This window comes from Hermetia illucens, chromosome 3 (assembly GCF_905115235.1).
Source record: "Hermetia illucens chromosome 3, iHerIll2.2.curated.20191125, whole genome shotgun sequence".
Classification (NCBI taxonomy): domain Eukaryota; kingdom Metazoa; phylum Arthropoda; class Insecta; order Diptera; family Stratiomyidae; genus Hermetia; species Hermetia illucens.
Window position 1 is genome coordinate 91,127,892 of NC_051851.1, and position 18,080 is coordinate 91,145,971.

Genomic DNA, 18,080 nt, shown 5'->3' on the forward strand with positions numbered 1-18,080 from the left:
TGTTGAGACGGAGGGTTTCATGTGTGCCATTCAGGACAGCGTGGTCGCCACTTAAGCTTATAAAAGCTCAAAATGAAGGAACGGGTAAAGAACGACCAGTGCAGAATATGTGTTTCAGGGTTACACAGGGTTTTAGGTTGTACAGGGTACAATACACGAACAGGCATAATGTTGTATGTAAGGCAATTCATCAAAACCCTGCATAGATGCCAGGGCTGATCCCGAATGAAGTCCAGTTTAGCGGTATGAGCCGCAAGCAGTACTTGATAGTGCCGCGTACGGCATTTATTGGGACCGAAACTGATCGCCAAATACCGCGCAAGAAGCCAGACGCGCTGTTAGTTGACAATACGGGTCGCTCCGTGTATATTATTAATATCATTCATTATCATCATCAACAGCGCAACAACCGGTATCCGGTCTAGGCATGCCTTAATAAGGAACTCCAGACATCCCGGTTTTGCGCCGAGGTTCACCAATTCGATATCCCTAAAAGCTGTGTCCTAGCCTACGCCATCGCTCCATCTTAGGCAGGGTCTGCCCCGTCTTCTTTTTCTACCATAGATGCCCTTATAGACTTTCCGGGCTGGATTATCCTCATCCATACGGATGAAGTGACCCGCCCACTGTAACCTATTGAGCCGGATTTTATCCACAACCTGACGGTCATCGTATCGCTCATAAGTTGTGTCGTTATGTAGGGTAGGGAATCGTCCATCCTCATGTAGGGGGCCAAAAATTCTTCGGAAGGTTCTTCTCTGGAACGCGGCCAAGAGTTCGCAATTCTTCTTGCTTAATAGCCTCCATAATAGCAACATTGAACGGAAATACGTGGAGAAGAAGGTGAACTATGAGCCATTTACTCGAGAAATGAAAGAAATATGGCGTTTTGAGTGGGTGGTGGTAGTTCCCATAATATTGTCAGCTACAAGTATTGTACCTAAATTCATCACGGCTTCCCTTGTCCACTCACACAGTCTGGTTCAAACCATGTAGGAGTACACTATTCTGCATACGTTCTCGATGTTGCGCGGAGTTCTCGACGGATGTTCCCACTAAACTGCCACCGACCACCACCACGAGCGCCCCTTTATCTTTTAAGTAGGTAGGATCGTCCATGCCTAAGTGCTTGCCACCTAGTGCTAGTATTATGCAAAATCCGGCTTCTGGGATAAGGTATCAAATTGAAGGCTTTGATTAATATTGAATTTAGAAAGCGGAGACATACGGTGCGACAAGACTCATTCTCTGGGGATACTCAACCGTAAAATTGGAAAAAATTACGATGCTCACCTTAACAATTTAGCCCTCAGGATACAACCTAATCCTACATCCAGCCAAATAACTCAAGTCTTCTTAGACTGTCAGTACCATATTGAGGCGGAATCGCGCGCACTCAAAAAGTACACATTTGACACCTGGTTTTCGGACACCTCAGTGGCCAGAGCACCAGGCTATCGTAGCAGCCGGTCACTCTTCAAATCCCACTCGTGGCAAAGGGATTTGTATCCTGACTGGATGTTGGGAAACAGTCGAGTCAGCTGTGAATGAATTTGAATTTGAATCTGGTGTTGCTTTGAAGTCAATCCATCCCCAGGGTGAAAATATAGTGCGAGCAGATTATTAAGTTACCCATTCAGTGCGGATTTCATCTGAAGGGCTCGGATTAATTGTCATTATTTTCAGCAGTACGTTGTGAAACTTGAAATTTAATTTTCGATTACATAAGTAGAAGAGAGGCTCCCTGCTTTTTTTACAATATTAAAACTCTTAATTTACCTTTCTGTGCGTTCCTCCTTCTGCTATTGCAGGTAGGAGCTTAAGAGTGCCTAATGACTTGTTATTGTTGATTGATGGTGCCCGTTCCCTTAGTATTTGGTTAATGAAGTTGTTGATTGATGGAATTAAGAGGCGGATGTTGATGTCGTCCAACACCCCCGATGTTAACGCTGGCATTTGGTGTTGTTGGAGTTAAGTATACACTTTTCTACATTTAGCCTTTAATATTATATTTATAGGTTTGGAACAGTAGAGATATTTGCGCTATTTGCCGATGTTTATTTCAGAGCTTAGATAGATCGGCTCTCCTTAAATGAGAATCTTTTATTTCTAAATGGCTAATTATTTTCATTCCACGCATATAAGGCCAGGCTTATACGAGTCGAAAGAGACGACCAGGTGGTAATTTTGTGCTAAATGAAATATCATTATTATTTCAATAATCCAATTGAATTCCTCTACTTTTCATGTAAGCACCATTAGCAATATTTACTTTAATACTCAAAAGCTGACTGCATGAAGGGATACAAGGACGAGATGTATGAGTAACACTAATAAAGTTCCAAATGGAACCACTATTTATTTAGGCCCATTTTGCCCGCATCTTATGTGTGTGTGCAGCCGCTTCCAGTTATGATTTTGAATATCATCTTAAGGGGGTCATCCCGTGTGTCGAATCCGAGGAATCGAATTTCTTTTTGGCATCAATTGTATCTAGATATAGAGTAGGATATATGGGTAAAGTGATTTGTTGATATTCGGAGCTGTTTGGAAATTACAGTGTCAAACAGGTGAAATGTCGCATCGATGTAATAAAACGCGTATTTATCGGTCCGAATGACGTTTGAATGACTTCGCTAAAATTACAATAATTGAAGCCAAGGATTTACATCTGTTTCTTCAAGAAACCTAAGGTCTATAGACTAGATATATATATTAATGGTCAGTTAAGGGGGTCATCCCGTGTGTCGGGTTGGAGAAACCGACTTTGCATGAATTGTATTTATATATAGTGGAGAATATGTGGGCAAAGGGATTTTCCGATATTCCGAGTCGTTCAGAAATTACAGTGTTAAACAGGTAAGGAGTTTGCAGCCGCGGCTAGAGTACTCGATGAGAAAGAGCATCGAATCTTTTTTACCTGTTAGTTTTTTACCTGAGTCACTTTCGACAATAAGCTCCGCTTTGACACCCATTGCCTCGACGTCATCAATCGAGCAGCAAAATTGTCAGGCTTTATACGTCGCTACTCCTCTGATTTTTGACTCCCTCCAATTCCCCCGTGAGGAATACCCTCGAGTATTACATCGTGATCTGGTCACCTTCCCGTAACTGTGATTGTCTTGCCTTTGAAAATGTGCAACGTAAATTCACCCGTTCCCTCTCCTTTAAGAACAGCTTCCCCCGTGTGGACTACCCCCCCCCCCCGTTCTGAAGCTTCCATTTCTACAACAGTGTAGATGCTATCTGGATCTATGCACATTTTTTAAACTTTCCTTGGGTCTGATGAACTGCTCCGCCGCTGACGGCAACACCTGCCATCCTGCGTCTTATAACACACGTAGCGCAGACATTTTCAACGTGCCCTTCGCAGAACTCGAAGTCTACTTTCATTCTCCGATTCCTAGGCTTTGTCGAAATTACAACACACAGCTTGATCCTTTGAACTACTTTAAGTAGTTTAAGTAGTTTTAAACGTGGGATAAGATTTTTGCTTTCTCCTCCTCCTGAGGGCGATAATTAATTGCAATTTATTCTATTTGTTGTCCGTTAAATTAAATAAATAGTGTCAAAGCTCTTACTGTACAAGACAATGATCTTGCCAGTCCTCATGTATTCCTCGGAGGCTTGGGTTCTTAGCAAGAAAAATTGCGAACTCTTGGCCGCGTTCGAGAGAAGAATCCTCCGAAGAATCTTTGGTCCCCTACATAAGGATGAACGATTCAGTATCCTACATAACCACGCAATCTATGAGCGATACTATGGCCGTCCGGTTGTGGATAAAATCCAACTCAATGGGTTACGGTGGGCGGGTCACTTCGCATGGATAAGGGTGTTCCCGCTCGGAAAGTCTATAAGGGCAATATGTACGGTAGAAAAAGAAGACGAGGCAGACCCTGCCTGAGATGGCGCGATGGCGTAGGTCAGGACGCCAGACAGCTTTTAGGGATATCATATTGGTGGACCTCGGCGCAAAATCGGGATGTCTGGAGTTCCTTATTAAGGCAGGCCTAGACCGGATACCGGTTGTTGCGCCGTTGATGATGATGATGAAAGGAGATTCACTCGATTCCTAACTTTAAAAAGAGCGTTCCCTACTCGATATATCTTGAACGTCTGGCTTTCCTTAAACTAATATATCAACTATCCCGGAGATCCTTGGCTGACGCATGTGTCATTTTCAAACTTTGCAATGGCTTGCTGGACAGCTCTGTAGCCTCCGAAATTCATTACCGTGATCCATCACACTGTTTTCGCAACCTTAATATTTTTGAGGTTTCTTTCGCGAAGCTCTCGTACTATTTCAGCTCCCCCTTGCCCAGAATCTTACGGGATTATAACCGTTTGCAGCTTGGTCCTCTGGTTTCATCCTTAACCACTCACAAAAACTTGTAATATTTCTATTTTCAATATGCACTTACATGTAATTGTATATGCATTAATTAAATAAATAAATACCCTTTAGCATTTTTGAGTTAATTTAGAAGTTTTTCCAAGTTTTCAAACTAGTTTGTCATTGCAGAATCCTATATTGTAACCTATATTGTAAATGAAGCGTAGATTCTAGATTAATTTTACACCCAGTTTGAAAGGCAACCTTTGCACACAGCAAATTAGCAACCGTTCAGGCACTGCGAAACCCTTCCGGAATGAACCAGCGTTGTCCGTGGGTATCACATAATAGCCCGTGCAAGTGATACCTGGAAGGACGTAAAGTTCGAAGCTGTGTTATACGACGAGATTCCCAAGAGACGGTTGCTCTCGTGTGGAATGGAAGAAAATGATAAGAACAAGCTCGTCCAGTCACTGCCTCTTCAAAACCCCTGTATTCTGATGGACGAACGGGTGGCAACCAATGAAAAGGAACCCCAGGTGAACAATGGTACATATCATTGGTGTGAGTTCAATTGGAGTCGTAACCGAAAATAAGATGCTTAGACTTTAACTGCAGATGGTCCAAGACTTTCAAGTTAGTTTAGACGTTCAAGGTAGGAGCTGCATCTGATATAGATGAAGATCATGAAAATCTGACTATTATGACAATTTTAAGACCAAAACATTCGTATTGGATATTATGCTTAAGGTGTGTCTCCGCAATGCAATATATGTTTGCTTTCAGAGGATCAATCAAAACTTGAGCAGTTGCGCGTTGGGGGTGTGAGGTTAGGATCGTAGAGTCAAATGCTGAGAGAAAGTTTGATTGCTTGTTAGTGGAGGCAAAAACATGGCTTTCAATCAACTCGTTGATTGTGTTTGCCAGCTGGTTGAGAGCGGTCTGAATAATGGTTCTAGAAAGAGTCTAAAGGGCGCCCTAAGCGTAAGAGACTGGACTTATTTAGTTTTGAGAGAGTTGTGCTAACGCCTGCTTGACACGATAGACCTTGCTTGTTTTATAATTTTTTTCAACGTCTCTTGTGGATACTATTTTCGATAACTCGCAGAGTGGCCATTGTAATTGTCGATAGGGCTCGTCAGAGTCAACGAATGCAATTTTTTCAGGAACGTAAGGTGGTCCAAGTGGAGATCTTTGTTTTTTTAGTTATCAAATTTGCCACTGAACGTATTAGCTGCTGCTCTTCTAGATGAGTATAGACCTTCTTCCGGTACATTTAGTTGATACTCGGTTATGGGGTGATCTCCTTTTTATTTTTGAAATTGTGGCAGCAAGTTATTGAGTTTCGTATTTAAGGATCCGGATCTCCTCATGCAAGGATGTAGTAACTCCTTTTGTGTGAAAATTTATCAAATTGGTAAAATGTACTAAAAAAGATAGCATCTGGTTCCCGAAATTGCTATACTTCTTCAAATGTCGTTTTACCTAACATTTAATTATTAACATAGATTTACATATGTATTTGTCCTCTACTTTTAGGTCGATTTCCTGCGCGAGCATCTTTACGAGTGTGAAACTCTCATTCAAGCCGGCCTTGGAAGGTACACTTGGCAATCCTTTAATATCATCAAATATTGTGAAACTTGTCAAGTGTTAATACGGAAAATCGCTTCAATGGTTTATCAAATCAAGTATATCAGCACCGATATTACAAGCCGCGTGCGTCAAGTTGAAAACTTCAATCTATTCACCATTACGAGCCGCAAAAGTCAAGCAACTTTCTTGAATGAACCAGGAGATCAGCAAATGGAGGAAACATTTGTGGTGGTAGACACCGAAATTTATCCTTGCAAGGAGTTCTTCACGAAAGTCGAAAGTAGTCGCGATGAGAAGACAATGCGGTTGAAGAAATTATACGACTCGTTAGGGCCTATCCTGACCAAACTTGAAAGTTTGATTCTGGGAACGTTTACTGGCAAATCGAAAAAAATGAAGGAGTACTATATATATTGGGAGAAGAACGCCTACGAATGTATTTTAAGGTAATCAAATCTAATATTTTATGAAAGAAAAGTAGAACTAATGCAGAGATAAGGAGACCAAGCATTTTGGGAACTCTGCTTATGGCAGATTGAATTAGGGAATTTCGGGAACATACTATTACAGAAAGTCATAAATCAGTTCACGAACATTCCTGGTAAATTTGAATAGGAACCTTTTTAGTTCTCCTTAGATTCATGAAAACATTACACAATTTATTCTTATATTTAAACCAGAAGATCATGTTCCCTTAGAAGTTTAAATAATTTGTAATCAGAACATCTAGTGCCATCATCTTCAGTTATCGTTCCGAGTGTGCTCCCTGTTCATGTTTTTAAGGGACTTTCTCCAAATCGATTGTTTTCGCAAGTTCAGACACTCTGTAAACAGTTTACCTGTGGGCGTGGCCGATCCGTCTGATGGTTACATATCGACTTTCTGGGGATCAAAATCCTTTGTAGCAGTGGTTGAAACTAACCAAGCTTTTTGGGAGTGAAGTAAATTCATCGTTTGAACCAGAATAATGTCGGCAACAACTTACCATAACCGTAGAAAATGGACCATATGATGAGGCTGAATTTATTGTTCAAGTTTAAAAGTCAGCAACTATTGTTGAAGGATTTGTTTAGTTAAAAACAAAACCTTATTAAAATCGGTTCATTCTCTATCTTTTCTTTGTTTTTTTTTTATTTTCTTTTGTAAGGAGCTGCGTTAAGCTTGGGGCCTCGAAAGGTCTAAAAAGACCCAGACACAGGATAAGGCAGATCTCGTCGCGAAGCATTTAGAAAGTACATTCCAGCCTATAGACACACAAGCGTCTACACGTATAACGCCAGTCAGGACAGTGGACCATTACCCAATACCCCATGTAAAATTAAATGAGCTGAGGACACAAATTAAAACAAATGTGCCTCCTAATAAAGCTCATGGCTATTAACTTTTTACAGGGAGAATACCTATTACCTGAAAAGGGCATAGTCAAATTATTACTGAACGCAAAATCCGAATCAAATATGTTCCTTGGCAATGGGAAGTGGCCGAAGTTATAATGGTCTCCAAACCAGGGAAGGGGCTAAGTAAGAATCGAACCATATTGACCAATATCGCTATAACCTACTAAGAGACTGAAGCAAATCAATATGGATCGAAATCAAATACTACCTAACCAATTCTGTTTCACGAAAAGCATTCCACAATCCAACATGTGCGCGGATCAGTAATCTTATATATAAAAATCAATTGCTGTTCGTTAGTCTCGCTAAAACTCGAGAACAGCTGAACGGATTTATCTTATCTTGGTTTTGAAATGTCCGTGGAGGTCTAGGGAAGGTTTAAAAGGTGAGAAAAATTCGAATAATTGCCGGTAAAACCCTAAAAACAGCACTTTTCTTCTTTCCATATAAACGTTTTTTTCTAAATAAAATTTGGAGTCAATTTGAACTTTATTGATATTCAATAAACTTCAATCACTGACTGTGTTCATCGGACCTCATATTACAGCTATGAAACGGACAAATTTTTTAATGCAACTAGAAATATTTGACAACCAAGTGACAATCTTTTATTTCTAGAAAGACAAAAGACATCAAATGTTTCACAGCTCAGAACATGTTGTACTGGAAAATTGAATTTCTGTTTTTATTATTTTTGTTTCTCACCGTTTAAACCTTCTCTGAATTTCCATAAATATTTCAAGACCAAACTAGACTACCTAGACCTAGACTAGATATTAAGTTTTGTTACAAATTAAATTTCTGAACGCAACGATAATATTTGACATTATATTTGACAACCAACTAATATGTCAATCCATCCTGTTGCACTTTAGAACACGGAAAGAAGTATTACGATATTCCGTTACCATATCTATGAGTGCGCGAGAACTTTCTTTACTTTGGGGATCCTTTGTGATAGTGACATTCCAAGTAATGTGCTCTTTTTTTTTGATATTTTATAATTGTGACACTTTACTGCTAAGTGAGCGAAAAATTTTCTCACTTTGATTATTTACAATTTACGATGCCGAGGAAAAGACGACCTGACTTAGATCGCCGCAGTCAATCAAATGTGCGAAGAGCTACCTCACGTGCTAATCGCACTGATGACCAGAGAGAGACAGATCAAGAAAATAGTCGTATTGCTATGTCAGAATTGCGTTATTTAGTGAGTGATAATGAAGTAGATAGGCTTAGAATGCAACGAGTTCGTACACATCAAACACAACAACAGCAATCACGACATAATGAAATTGATCGAATCCGCAGACGGAATGCTTCACAATATGCTTTTTTATTAAATACGGATTCGTTTTGTTTGTTTTAAAATTATTTTATACAAAAGTTTGGGTCCTTTATTTATCGATTGAGGCAGCACGAAGTCTGTCGGGTCAGCTAGTCTGATATAAAATGCAGTGGGAAAAAAGTTGGTGTGCTCAGTCATTTTTCTCGATGTCGCCCAGGGTTTGATAAGGTGTGACACCAAGGGCTATTGTATAAATTGCATAGAAGAATTTTTCATTATCTTAAAGCCACATGTATCAAAGCGCCTATTCAGAGTGAAATACGAAGGAACCTACTCTGAACTGAAAAGAAATGCAGCTGGTATATTGCAGGGCAGTGTCTTGCGCCTAACACTGTTTCTCCTGTATACTAATTATATACCTTGCTATGAAAAAGCCAAAAGAGTGACATTTGCGGACGAAACTGCTATCCTTGCCATGGCTAAAACTACGGAAGACGCAAAAAGAAAGCCACAACTATTGACAACATTGTATATGAGAATGGACCAAGAAATGGAAAATAAAATTAAACGAAAACAAATCAACGTACATTAACTTCACAAACAAAAGAAGAGAATCCAGGTGAAGTCATTATAAATGAACAAGATGTGCCACATGCGAGTGAGGTCAAATATTTATGTATGATACTCGATGCCAAACTCAGTTGGAAAAGACACATCCTAAGAAAGAAGGACGAGTTAAATACCAGATACAGACAGATCTCCTATTGAGGAGGAATTCCCAGCTGACCATCGATAACAGCTGACCATCGAGCATCCAGCTCGAGGCTACGCCGAAGAATCGAACTTAAAGGTCATACAAATTTTCCAAAATAAAGCGCTTAGAAGCATAGTAGACGCTTCCTGGTTCACTCGTAATGAGGAGCTCTATAGGGACCTGAAAGTGCAGTTGGTTATTGAAGTTATCAAAGACCAGGGAGTTAAACATAGCCACCGACTACGATCACATTAAAATAATGAAATCCAAAAATTGACTGATATCACTAACATAATGAGACTACTGAAAAAAGTAAAGTCAAACGACTTGTTAACATAAGAGATGCCTAAAGATATAAATTACTGAGGGATAGCCAGTTTCGCATAATTTGAAACGGTCCGAATAACAAAACACATCCTCAGGTGATGTTCCCTAAACTGGGGCTGCATACAGCAACATGGAACTTATCACCTTGACTATGAGCAGCCTGCAAGTGTGCCACGGCAGTCCTATATTCGGCATCATTCTTGCTAGAGCCATCCTGACGGTGGATGTCTGCAGGTATATTCCACGTGATGCTTCTGACAACTCAGTGAATATGTCCGGTCTGGATTTCACGGCGAGCTTAAGGGTCGTGTTCCGTATTCCACCAAGGCCAGCAGCTTGTTGCCATTTTTTTTTGCTACAGATCTCCAACAACTCATCTGTGGTTACTGCCGGGTGCCGTTCCTATGTACTTGAGGAGGAGGAGGACGATCAGATCCGGGTCTGCATGGGGCTCATCTGAAGTGGCTCCAACCACGGAGCCTCGTCGGAGGTTATCTGGTTCCATGGGCAACGAGCGTATATGTTCCAGAAGAATTCCCGGAGGATATGCTCTTGGCTCGGTTATTTGCGGTTGGTCTCTTGTAGGAGTTCCATGATGGTTGTACCTATATCGAGGGTAAAGAACAACTCGGGCATGGTACCCTTTAGTTGCGATTGAGGTATTAGATAGGCTTCGCAACCACTGATACAAATTCTAAGTTTGCACTCATTGTAAACTAATACCGCTTTGCTAGTCATGGCGGTGCTCTGATTGTGGTTTCTGAATCAATCGGTACTCGAAGAGAATCCTGGCGGTTTAACGTGAGTCTCTGCTGTGTAGGAATAGCAGATACTCACATTAAACCCCTAGGACCTGACATCGATACTGGGATTTATATTAGACCAGTCATTAGAGCTGAAAATCGGGTGCAGCCTCGAATTCTTTCAGTCAAGACCGATTGACATTAAATTTGGGGTGAGGGTAGAGGGTGAGTGGTTAGAGCACAAGGCTGTCGTACGGAAAGTCGCGGTTCAAATATCATTAGTGGCAGTGGGATTTGTATCGTGATTTGACGTCGGATCATATTTTTTCCTTAAATTACGCACTCTATCCACCAAATTTTGAAAATTTATTGCGGTGGTATCGCTCATAGATTTCGTTGTTATGTAGGCTACGCAATCGTTCATCCTCATGTAGGGGACCAAAATTCTTCGTAGGATTCTTCTCTCGAACACGACCAAGAGTTCGTAGTTTTTGCTAAGAAACGAAGTCTCCGAGGAATACATGAGGACTGGCAAGATCATAGTCTTGTGCAGTAAGAGCTTTGACCTTATGGTGAGATGTTTTGAGCGGAACAGTTTTTGTAAGCTGAAATAGGCTTTGTTGGCTGTCAACAACCGTGCGCGGATTTCATCGTCATAGCTGTTATCGGTTTTGATTTTCGACCCTAGATAGGAGACGTTATCGATCTCAAAATTGTAGTGTCTTATCTTTATTATTCTCGTGTGGATTTCCGTCGCTTAGACTTTCACATCCTCTGGGTGCTTTGCTGTGACAAACACAACAAGATCAACCGCAAAGTCGACAATCGTAGTCCCCTCTGGAACGGAGAGAGAAATTACCCCATTATACGTGATATTTCTCCACAGGGGACCCAGTAACGAATTCTGTGGTACCCTCGCTGTGACAATGTACTCTTTGGGGCCCTCATTCATTCAGCATCATTCAAAGGTAATTCTCAACCAGATTGGGTGTATATACGCAAACATCTATGTCACCCAACACCCCTTTAATTCTGTTCCAGTTGGCCGAGTTGTGTTTTTGATATCCAATGCCAACACGGAAAGCAGTGCGTCTTTTGCCAAATTCACGATCGCGTTTATTGTATCCACCGTAGAATATTGAGTCATAACTGTTTTTGAGTATTGGTAAGACTTTGGTGTAGATGACTCTCTCCATCATCTTCCCCATTGTATCCAACAAGTAGATCGGACGATATGGTGCTGGGTCCTCAGGAGACTTATTAGATTTGGGAAGCGGCTTTTTCCTTTTTTGAGGCATGGATCGAAGGTATTTGAGAAAAAGTCGGCCCAGTCTTCTGCCATTTTCAAAGCTGTGTTAGAGATCCAATCTTGGGGCGTAGTGGTCGCTGATCCTCTTACATATTTCTCGCGAGCCCTGCGCAGCTACTGCAGGTATTATGCATTTGTTGAGCTGGACAACCGGTTGCCTTCCGTTATTTCCGTTGTGAGGAAACTAGGCGGTAACAAGCTCTTTAATGAGGCGCGGCGAAAGCTTCACCTGAGGCGATTTTCGCGGCCTGTAGGCCTCACCCCAAGAGTTTATATCACCGTGGTCGGGCAGCTGTTTGAAGCAATACTTTTTATTTTTTCAAGTGACTTCTTTTAAATGGCCATGCAATTGCCTATGTCTCCTCGCGACTGTTGCGACATGGCTTTGCCTTGAGCTTCTGTTGAAGCTTCCTTGCTTATGTATGTATATATCTTCAAATTTAGAAATTTATGAAGGAATATTTTGAATTTTTATTATGTACGAGCAGAAAAACGTGCATAGAAAGTTCCTCACATAAGATTAATACAAAACCTTTATACGTGGAGCGTCCAGCTCCAGTATTCCTGTCTGTCTAGATATCGATGTGTCCCCACAAGTAAGAAATCTGTTCCGTTACTTACTATGCTTGAATGGGATATCTTTCGAAATATTAGGCTCTCATATCTCCTTCCACCATCTTTCGATCACCCAAAGTCGAATTTGCAGCACTCATCATATGGTCGGTAAATTTAATTGTCGTCTTGTTGGTTATTCCCCATTATAAAGAGAGCGATCTAGTTCCTTCTTCAAAGATTTGGTTTTCAATTTAATCTTCTCCCATGATTTCTCCGAATATTTTCATGACTTATGTGACAGCTAACACTAAAGTAACGAATTTGAATATCCTTCCTGGGACAAGCCATGCCTAGTCAGGTGTCACCTGCACATCATGGGTAGACAATTGGATTATGCTGAACAGAATTGTAAAATTACTACCAGTGCCTTCCTACACTTTGCTATCGCAATGTTCCTTCAACATGTACTATATGTTGCACTATATTTAGTAGATCCTATTTGATTGCCATGCGTCGTTCAATTGTCATGCAAATCAAACGGCTCTACATAGATAGGTTTGGCAGCTTTCTGACTTTAGAAAGATAAAGTAAGAGATGGTATTATCACTGTTCAATAGGCAGTGTATATCAGGCAATAGAAAAAGGATAATCGATTACTCCTCCTTTGTTATTGTGGAGCTGCTTTTCAGGTTTACTCTCTACGCAACGAGTTCTAAACCTATAATAGCAGAAAGAAACGTAAATTGTCACATGAACTCCCACAATAATAAACCGATGCAGAATTGTTAAGGCGAATTGAGGAGGAATTTCGCACAGAAATACTTCCTTGCAGGAAGATTTTTGGTCCATGCCGGGACATAAAACGGAATGCACTTAGCACGTGACATCTACGATAATTTGGAATCCTACTCTTGTTAAGCAGATTTTATCGCATATTTCAATGGGAATTTCGAAGTTGTGGAACGATTTTCCAAATTAAGGGATCATCCATCGATAGGAATGGCCGAACATATTGAAAATGACGTTGGAATTTTTGGAACAGTTGGGTTGCAGCTAGAGAAATGGGGGACGCTAATTATTCAAATTCCATGACGGAGGATTATTACACTATGCGAATTCAGATATTCAGGATGTTACAAATATTGAAAATACTTTACGATCTCTTTGAATTTAACTCGTGTTAATAAATTTATCTTAAAGTGCTAATTTTTACCATGTAGCTAACTGAATTAGGCTTAGCCAGCTCGAATGCGTTCGCGACATAAAGTATTTGCCTATTCAATTGAAGAGGAGAGGATGCTAGGATTGAGGAATCGATTTTATGTCGACATGTTAACATTTTTAAGGTTTTGTGTAAACACAAAACCTTATTAAAATCGGTTTACTGTCTGTCTGTCTGTTTGTCCGTCTGTCTGTCTGTCTGTCTGTCTGTCCGTCACACGCATTTTTCTTGGAGACGGTTATAGCGATTGACACCAAATTTGGTACAAAGGTGGGAACTGTGAACGCTCACGCATACAGTGAATAACATCCTTTTATGTCGAATTTAAGGGGGGTCCCCATACATGCAAAAGGGGGGTGTAAAATTTTTTTTCATCAAATATAGTCATGTGGGGTATCAAATTAAAGGTCTCGATCAACACTTTTCAAAGCCGATCTTAGTTTTGACATTCGTTGGAAGAGTGGGGAGCGCGGGGGGTTGAAAGTGATCACTTCTTTAACGGGGCCATTCTCAGAAACTACCAAACCGAAAAATCTGAAAAAAATCAGGAGGATGCCACTATATGGTGCCTGGGCTTCGAAATACCTTCCATGCCGATATCTGTTTAAATAAAGTTAATAATAGTATATTACTACAATTTTTTGTAATTGGTGAGAAACCCCCCTTAAGTTCATCCTAGTACCATGAAATTTTGCAGTGATATAGGCTATAATATACAGCATGATCTTACCAAGTTTGGTGGAAATCGCACTATTACTAACAAAGTTATAATACCTCAAATTTGTTGCTTCTTTGAAAATTGAAGACTATAAATGTCAATATCACCCGAAAGTGGATACTCTCACATAATATATGAATATATTACGTGCTACGTACTAAGAAATACACAAAACCTTTCGTACCTGAAGCGTCCAGCTTCCGGTTTCCCGATTTGTTTTACTTATCGTATCGACTGTGTGTCTTTTTGGGGTGGGGGAGAGGTAGAGCCTCAGAGCGCCAAGCCCTTAGTGAGCCATTGTATTGGACTCCCCCATCTAACGGAATATCCGGATTTGGATGTGATGTTACCCGCTGCAATGAGAGCAGATGAGCATGAAAGAGATCTGACGTCTGATGCATCTATAGGCGTGTGAATGAAAATGCTTGGTGAATTCTGCTTCCTCATTTTAGGATGGACACGTATCGTCCTTTACTATTCTGAACATATGTCCAGCTAGTGAATTATGGTCGATCAGAATGCTCACAATATTTCTGTGTCTTCTTGCTTTTTAATAAGATAAGGCTGCTTATTTTGTTTGAAATAACAAAAACTTATTTTTTCCTATTCGCTACTGTTAATTTATTGGCTTTGCAAATACCGATATTTCGGGAACTACTTGGTCCCTTCATCAGTGCTAACAAGCCTGCTCATCAGTGGGTTTATTAGCTATTTTTATTCTAATCTAAATTTATAATACTAAAAAGAGATATCTAAATCCTGAAAAAGAAGAAATATTTAATCTTCTTCTTTCAGGATATACAAATAAGTATTTAAAATGTAGTAGTATCATAGATGTAGATTAGTATAAAAATAGCGAGTAAACCCACTGATGAGTAGTCTTGTTAGCACTGATGAAGGGAAATATTGGTATTTGCAAGGCTAATAAATTGACGCTAGCGAATACGAAAAAGTTTTTATTATTTAATATAATTTAATCGCTAGAAATACCGCGTAATGACACAGAGACTGTTTATTTGATTCTGATAGAAACAGTTTGGCTTTACCATCTGTCTTCATTGGGAAATTTGTTCCCAGTTTTCGACAGCAATCTTAGCCAATGCTGTTGACACTCCAGCCGCTGGTTTCCGTCCGGGCATCAGGGGAAATTAAATCTTCTTTCATTAAGGCATCCGACATTCTGGATTCAGTTCTTTCCGTAATATTGCCAATGGTCTATGCCCCCCACGTCTGTTGTTGCTTCGTAGGTCCAAACAGATTAGTCCATGAGTTGCTCTTATTGCAGTGTTTTGAATATAGTATATTTTTTTTTTTTGTGCGTACACGGAGGTGGAAAATCTTAGAAAGACACGTCCGCCGCAGCTCCGCCGACCGAACGGCGGAACGACAGCGGGCGCGTGTGGGATTCACACCCACTAAAAACCACCCCCGGTCTCTCCAGCCCCAGCCCCGCGAGACCACCATTGAGGTATTACTTCGCGGGGTAGGTTTGCTCTTAGGCACTCATCCTTCTCCTATTTGCAGCTTTCCTCCTTCTTTGTTCCTTCAGCAACTCCTCCTGCATTTGGATGATTGCGGAGCCAACCGCAAGCCACTTCTCCTCGGACTCCAGCATCTCAGTAACCAAGCTCTCCGGGGTTCCGCTCCTGCCCAGCACCTGGTTTAAGCTCCTTCTCTCCGTCGCAAATCGTGGGCAGTGAAACATCACATGCTCTGGATCCTCCGGTATGCCATCGCATCTGGGACAGTTCGGAAAATCATCCAACCCAAAGCGGTGCAGATACTGCCTGTAGCAACCACCGTGTCCCGTGAGGAACTGGGTAATGTGGTAGTTGGTCTCCCCATGTTCTCGCTCAAGCCACACCCTGATGTTGGGAATGAGTCTGTGCGTCCACCGACCTTTCGCAGACTCGTCCCATCTGCGTTGCCAGAGATCAAGCGACTTGGACCTTGCCGCATTTCTACGCTGTGCATGCCCCTCCATACGTCTTGCATTGTACAGGACACTCATTTCTTTGGCCAGAATGTCAACCGGGATCATGCCTGCCACCACCAATACTGCCTCATCTGATGTGGTTCTAAAAGCACTGCAAACCCTCAAAGCCATCCGCCGGTAAACCGAGTTCACCTGCTTCCCTTCTCTGAGAGTTTGCAAGCGCCTCTGACCACACAGGCGACGAGTAGAGCAGGATGGAGCGCACCACTCCGGCTAGCACCAACCTCCGGCAATGTTTCGGCCCACCAATATTTGGCAACATTTTTGCAAGTGCCGTGGTGGCACTGGCTGCCTTTTGGCATGCATACTCTAGGTGTTCCCTAAAACTCAATTTGGTGTCAATTATTACTCCCAGGTGTTTGATAGCCGGCTTTGATACGACCGTATATCCACCGACCTCCACTTTTACAGTGTTATTTTTCCTGCGTTTCGTTATTAAGACCGCTTCCGTTTTCGCGTCCGCCAAGGTCAGCCCGGCCTTTTCTAGCCAGGACTTTACCGCTCTCACTGTTTCTGTTGCGTAAACTTCCACACCTTCTGGGTGTTTTGCTGCAACAACCACAGCTAGGTCATCAGAAAAGCCGACAATCGTAGTCTCCTCTGGGACGGGAAGAGCAAGCACCCCATTATACATGATATTCCACAACAGGGGACCAAGTACCGATCCCTGTGGTACTCCGGCTGTGACAATGTACTCTTTGGGGCCCTCATCCGTCCCGTACCAGAGAGTCCTCTCTGAGAGGTAGTTTTCCACCAAATTCGCTAAGTATCCGGGGACACCTATGTCAGCCAATGCCCGTTTAATTCTATTCCAGTTGGCCGAGTTGAATGCGTTTTTGACATCCAACGCCACCACGGCACAGCAGCCGCCAGAAATCAGTGCACCTTTTGCCAGGTTTACCACCATGCCAATTGCATCCACCGTAGAGTGGGCGCGTCGGAAACCAAACTGGCGTTCCGACAAACCATTGCTGGTTTCGACGATGGGCAGGAGTCTGTTGTAGATGACTCTCTCCATCATCTTCCCCATTGTATCCAACAAGCAGATAGGACGATACGACGCTGGGTTTCCAGGTGGCTTGCCAGGCTTCGGAAGCAACACCAACTTTTGCTTTTTCCACTGGGCAGGGAATATTCCTTCTTTTAGGCACGCCTCGAAGGTGTTGGCGACAAGGTCGGGCCTAGTCTTCACTGCCAGTTTCAAAGCTCGGTTGGGGATGCCATCCAAACCTGGGGCCTTGTTGTCACCGAACCTACCACATATTTCCCGCAGCTCCTCCACAATTACAGGCGGTATTATGCCGTCATTTAGCTGGACAAAAATTTGCCTTCCCCTATTTTCGTGGTGAGGGAACAGAGTGGTAACAATCTGTTTCAGGAGGCGCGGACAGGTCACCTGGGGTGATTTCCGCAGCCTTTTCATCACCACTCTGTAAGCCACGCCCGAAGGGTTTATGTCGGCATGGTCGCACAGCTGTTTGAAGCAGTTCTTTTTGCTCCTCCGAATGGCTTCCTTTAGGCGGCCACGCAATTGCTTGTGTGCCTCCTCTCGACCGTCGCCACCGGGTTTTCCCCTGAGCCTCTGGCAAAGCCTCCTTGCCCGAAAACATGCGGCTCGCAAACTTGCGATTTCGTTGTTCCACCAGTAGTTGGGTTGCCTACTGGGGAGCAATCGCCTTCTGGGCATAGTAGCATCGCATGCTTCCGCCACCCATCGAGTGATCTGGGTGGCTTTCTCTCCAGCCGTACCATTCAGGGATATGTCGGATTTGAGCACCGCGGAAAACGTGTCCCCCTCGAAAGCTTTCACTGTCCAGCCAAGCATACCACCCGGCATTCTGC

General features: G+C 42.1%; 1 protein-coding gene across 1 annotated transcript in view; it reads left to right on the plus strand.

Moving 5' to 3' along the window:
• LOC119652058 (dynein heavy chain 10, axonemal) overlaps window positions 1-18,080 on the plus strand; it is a 300,796-nt gene that overhangs the window by 69,522 nt on the left and 213,194 nt on the right. The window contains 1 exon segment of the mRNA XM_038055995.1: window positions 5,873-6,375. Coding sequence (XP_037911923.1) covers window positions 5,873-6,375 — 503 coding nt within the window.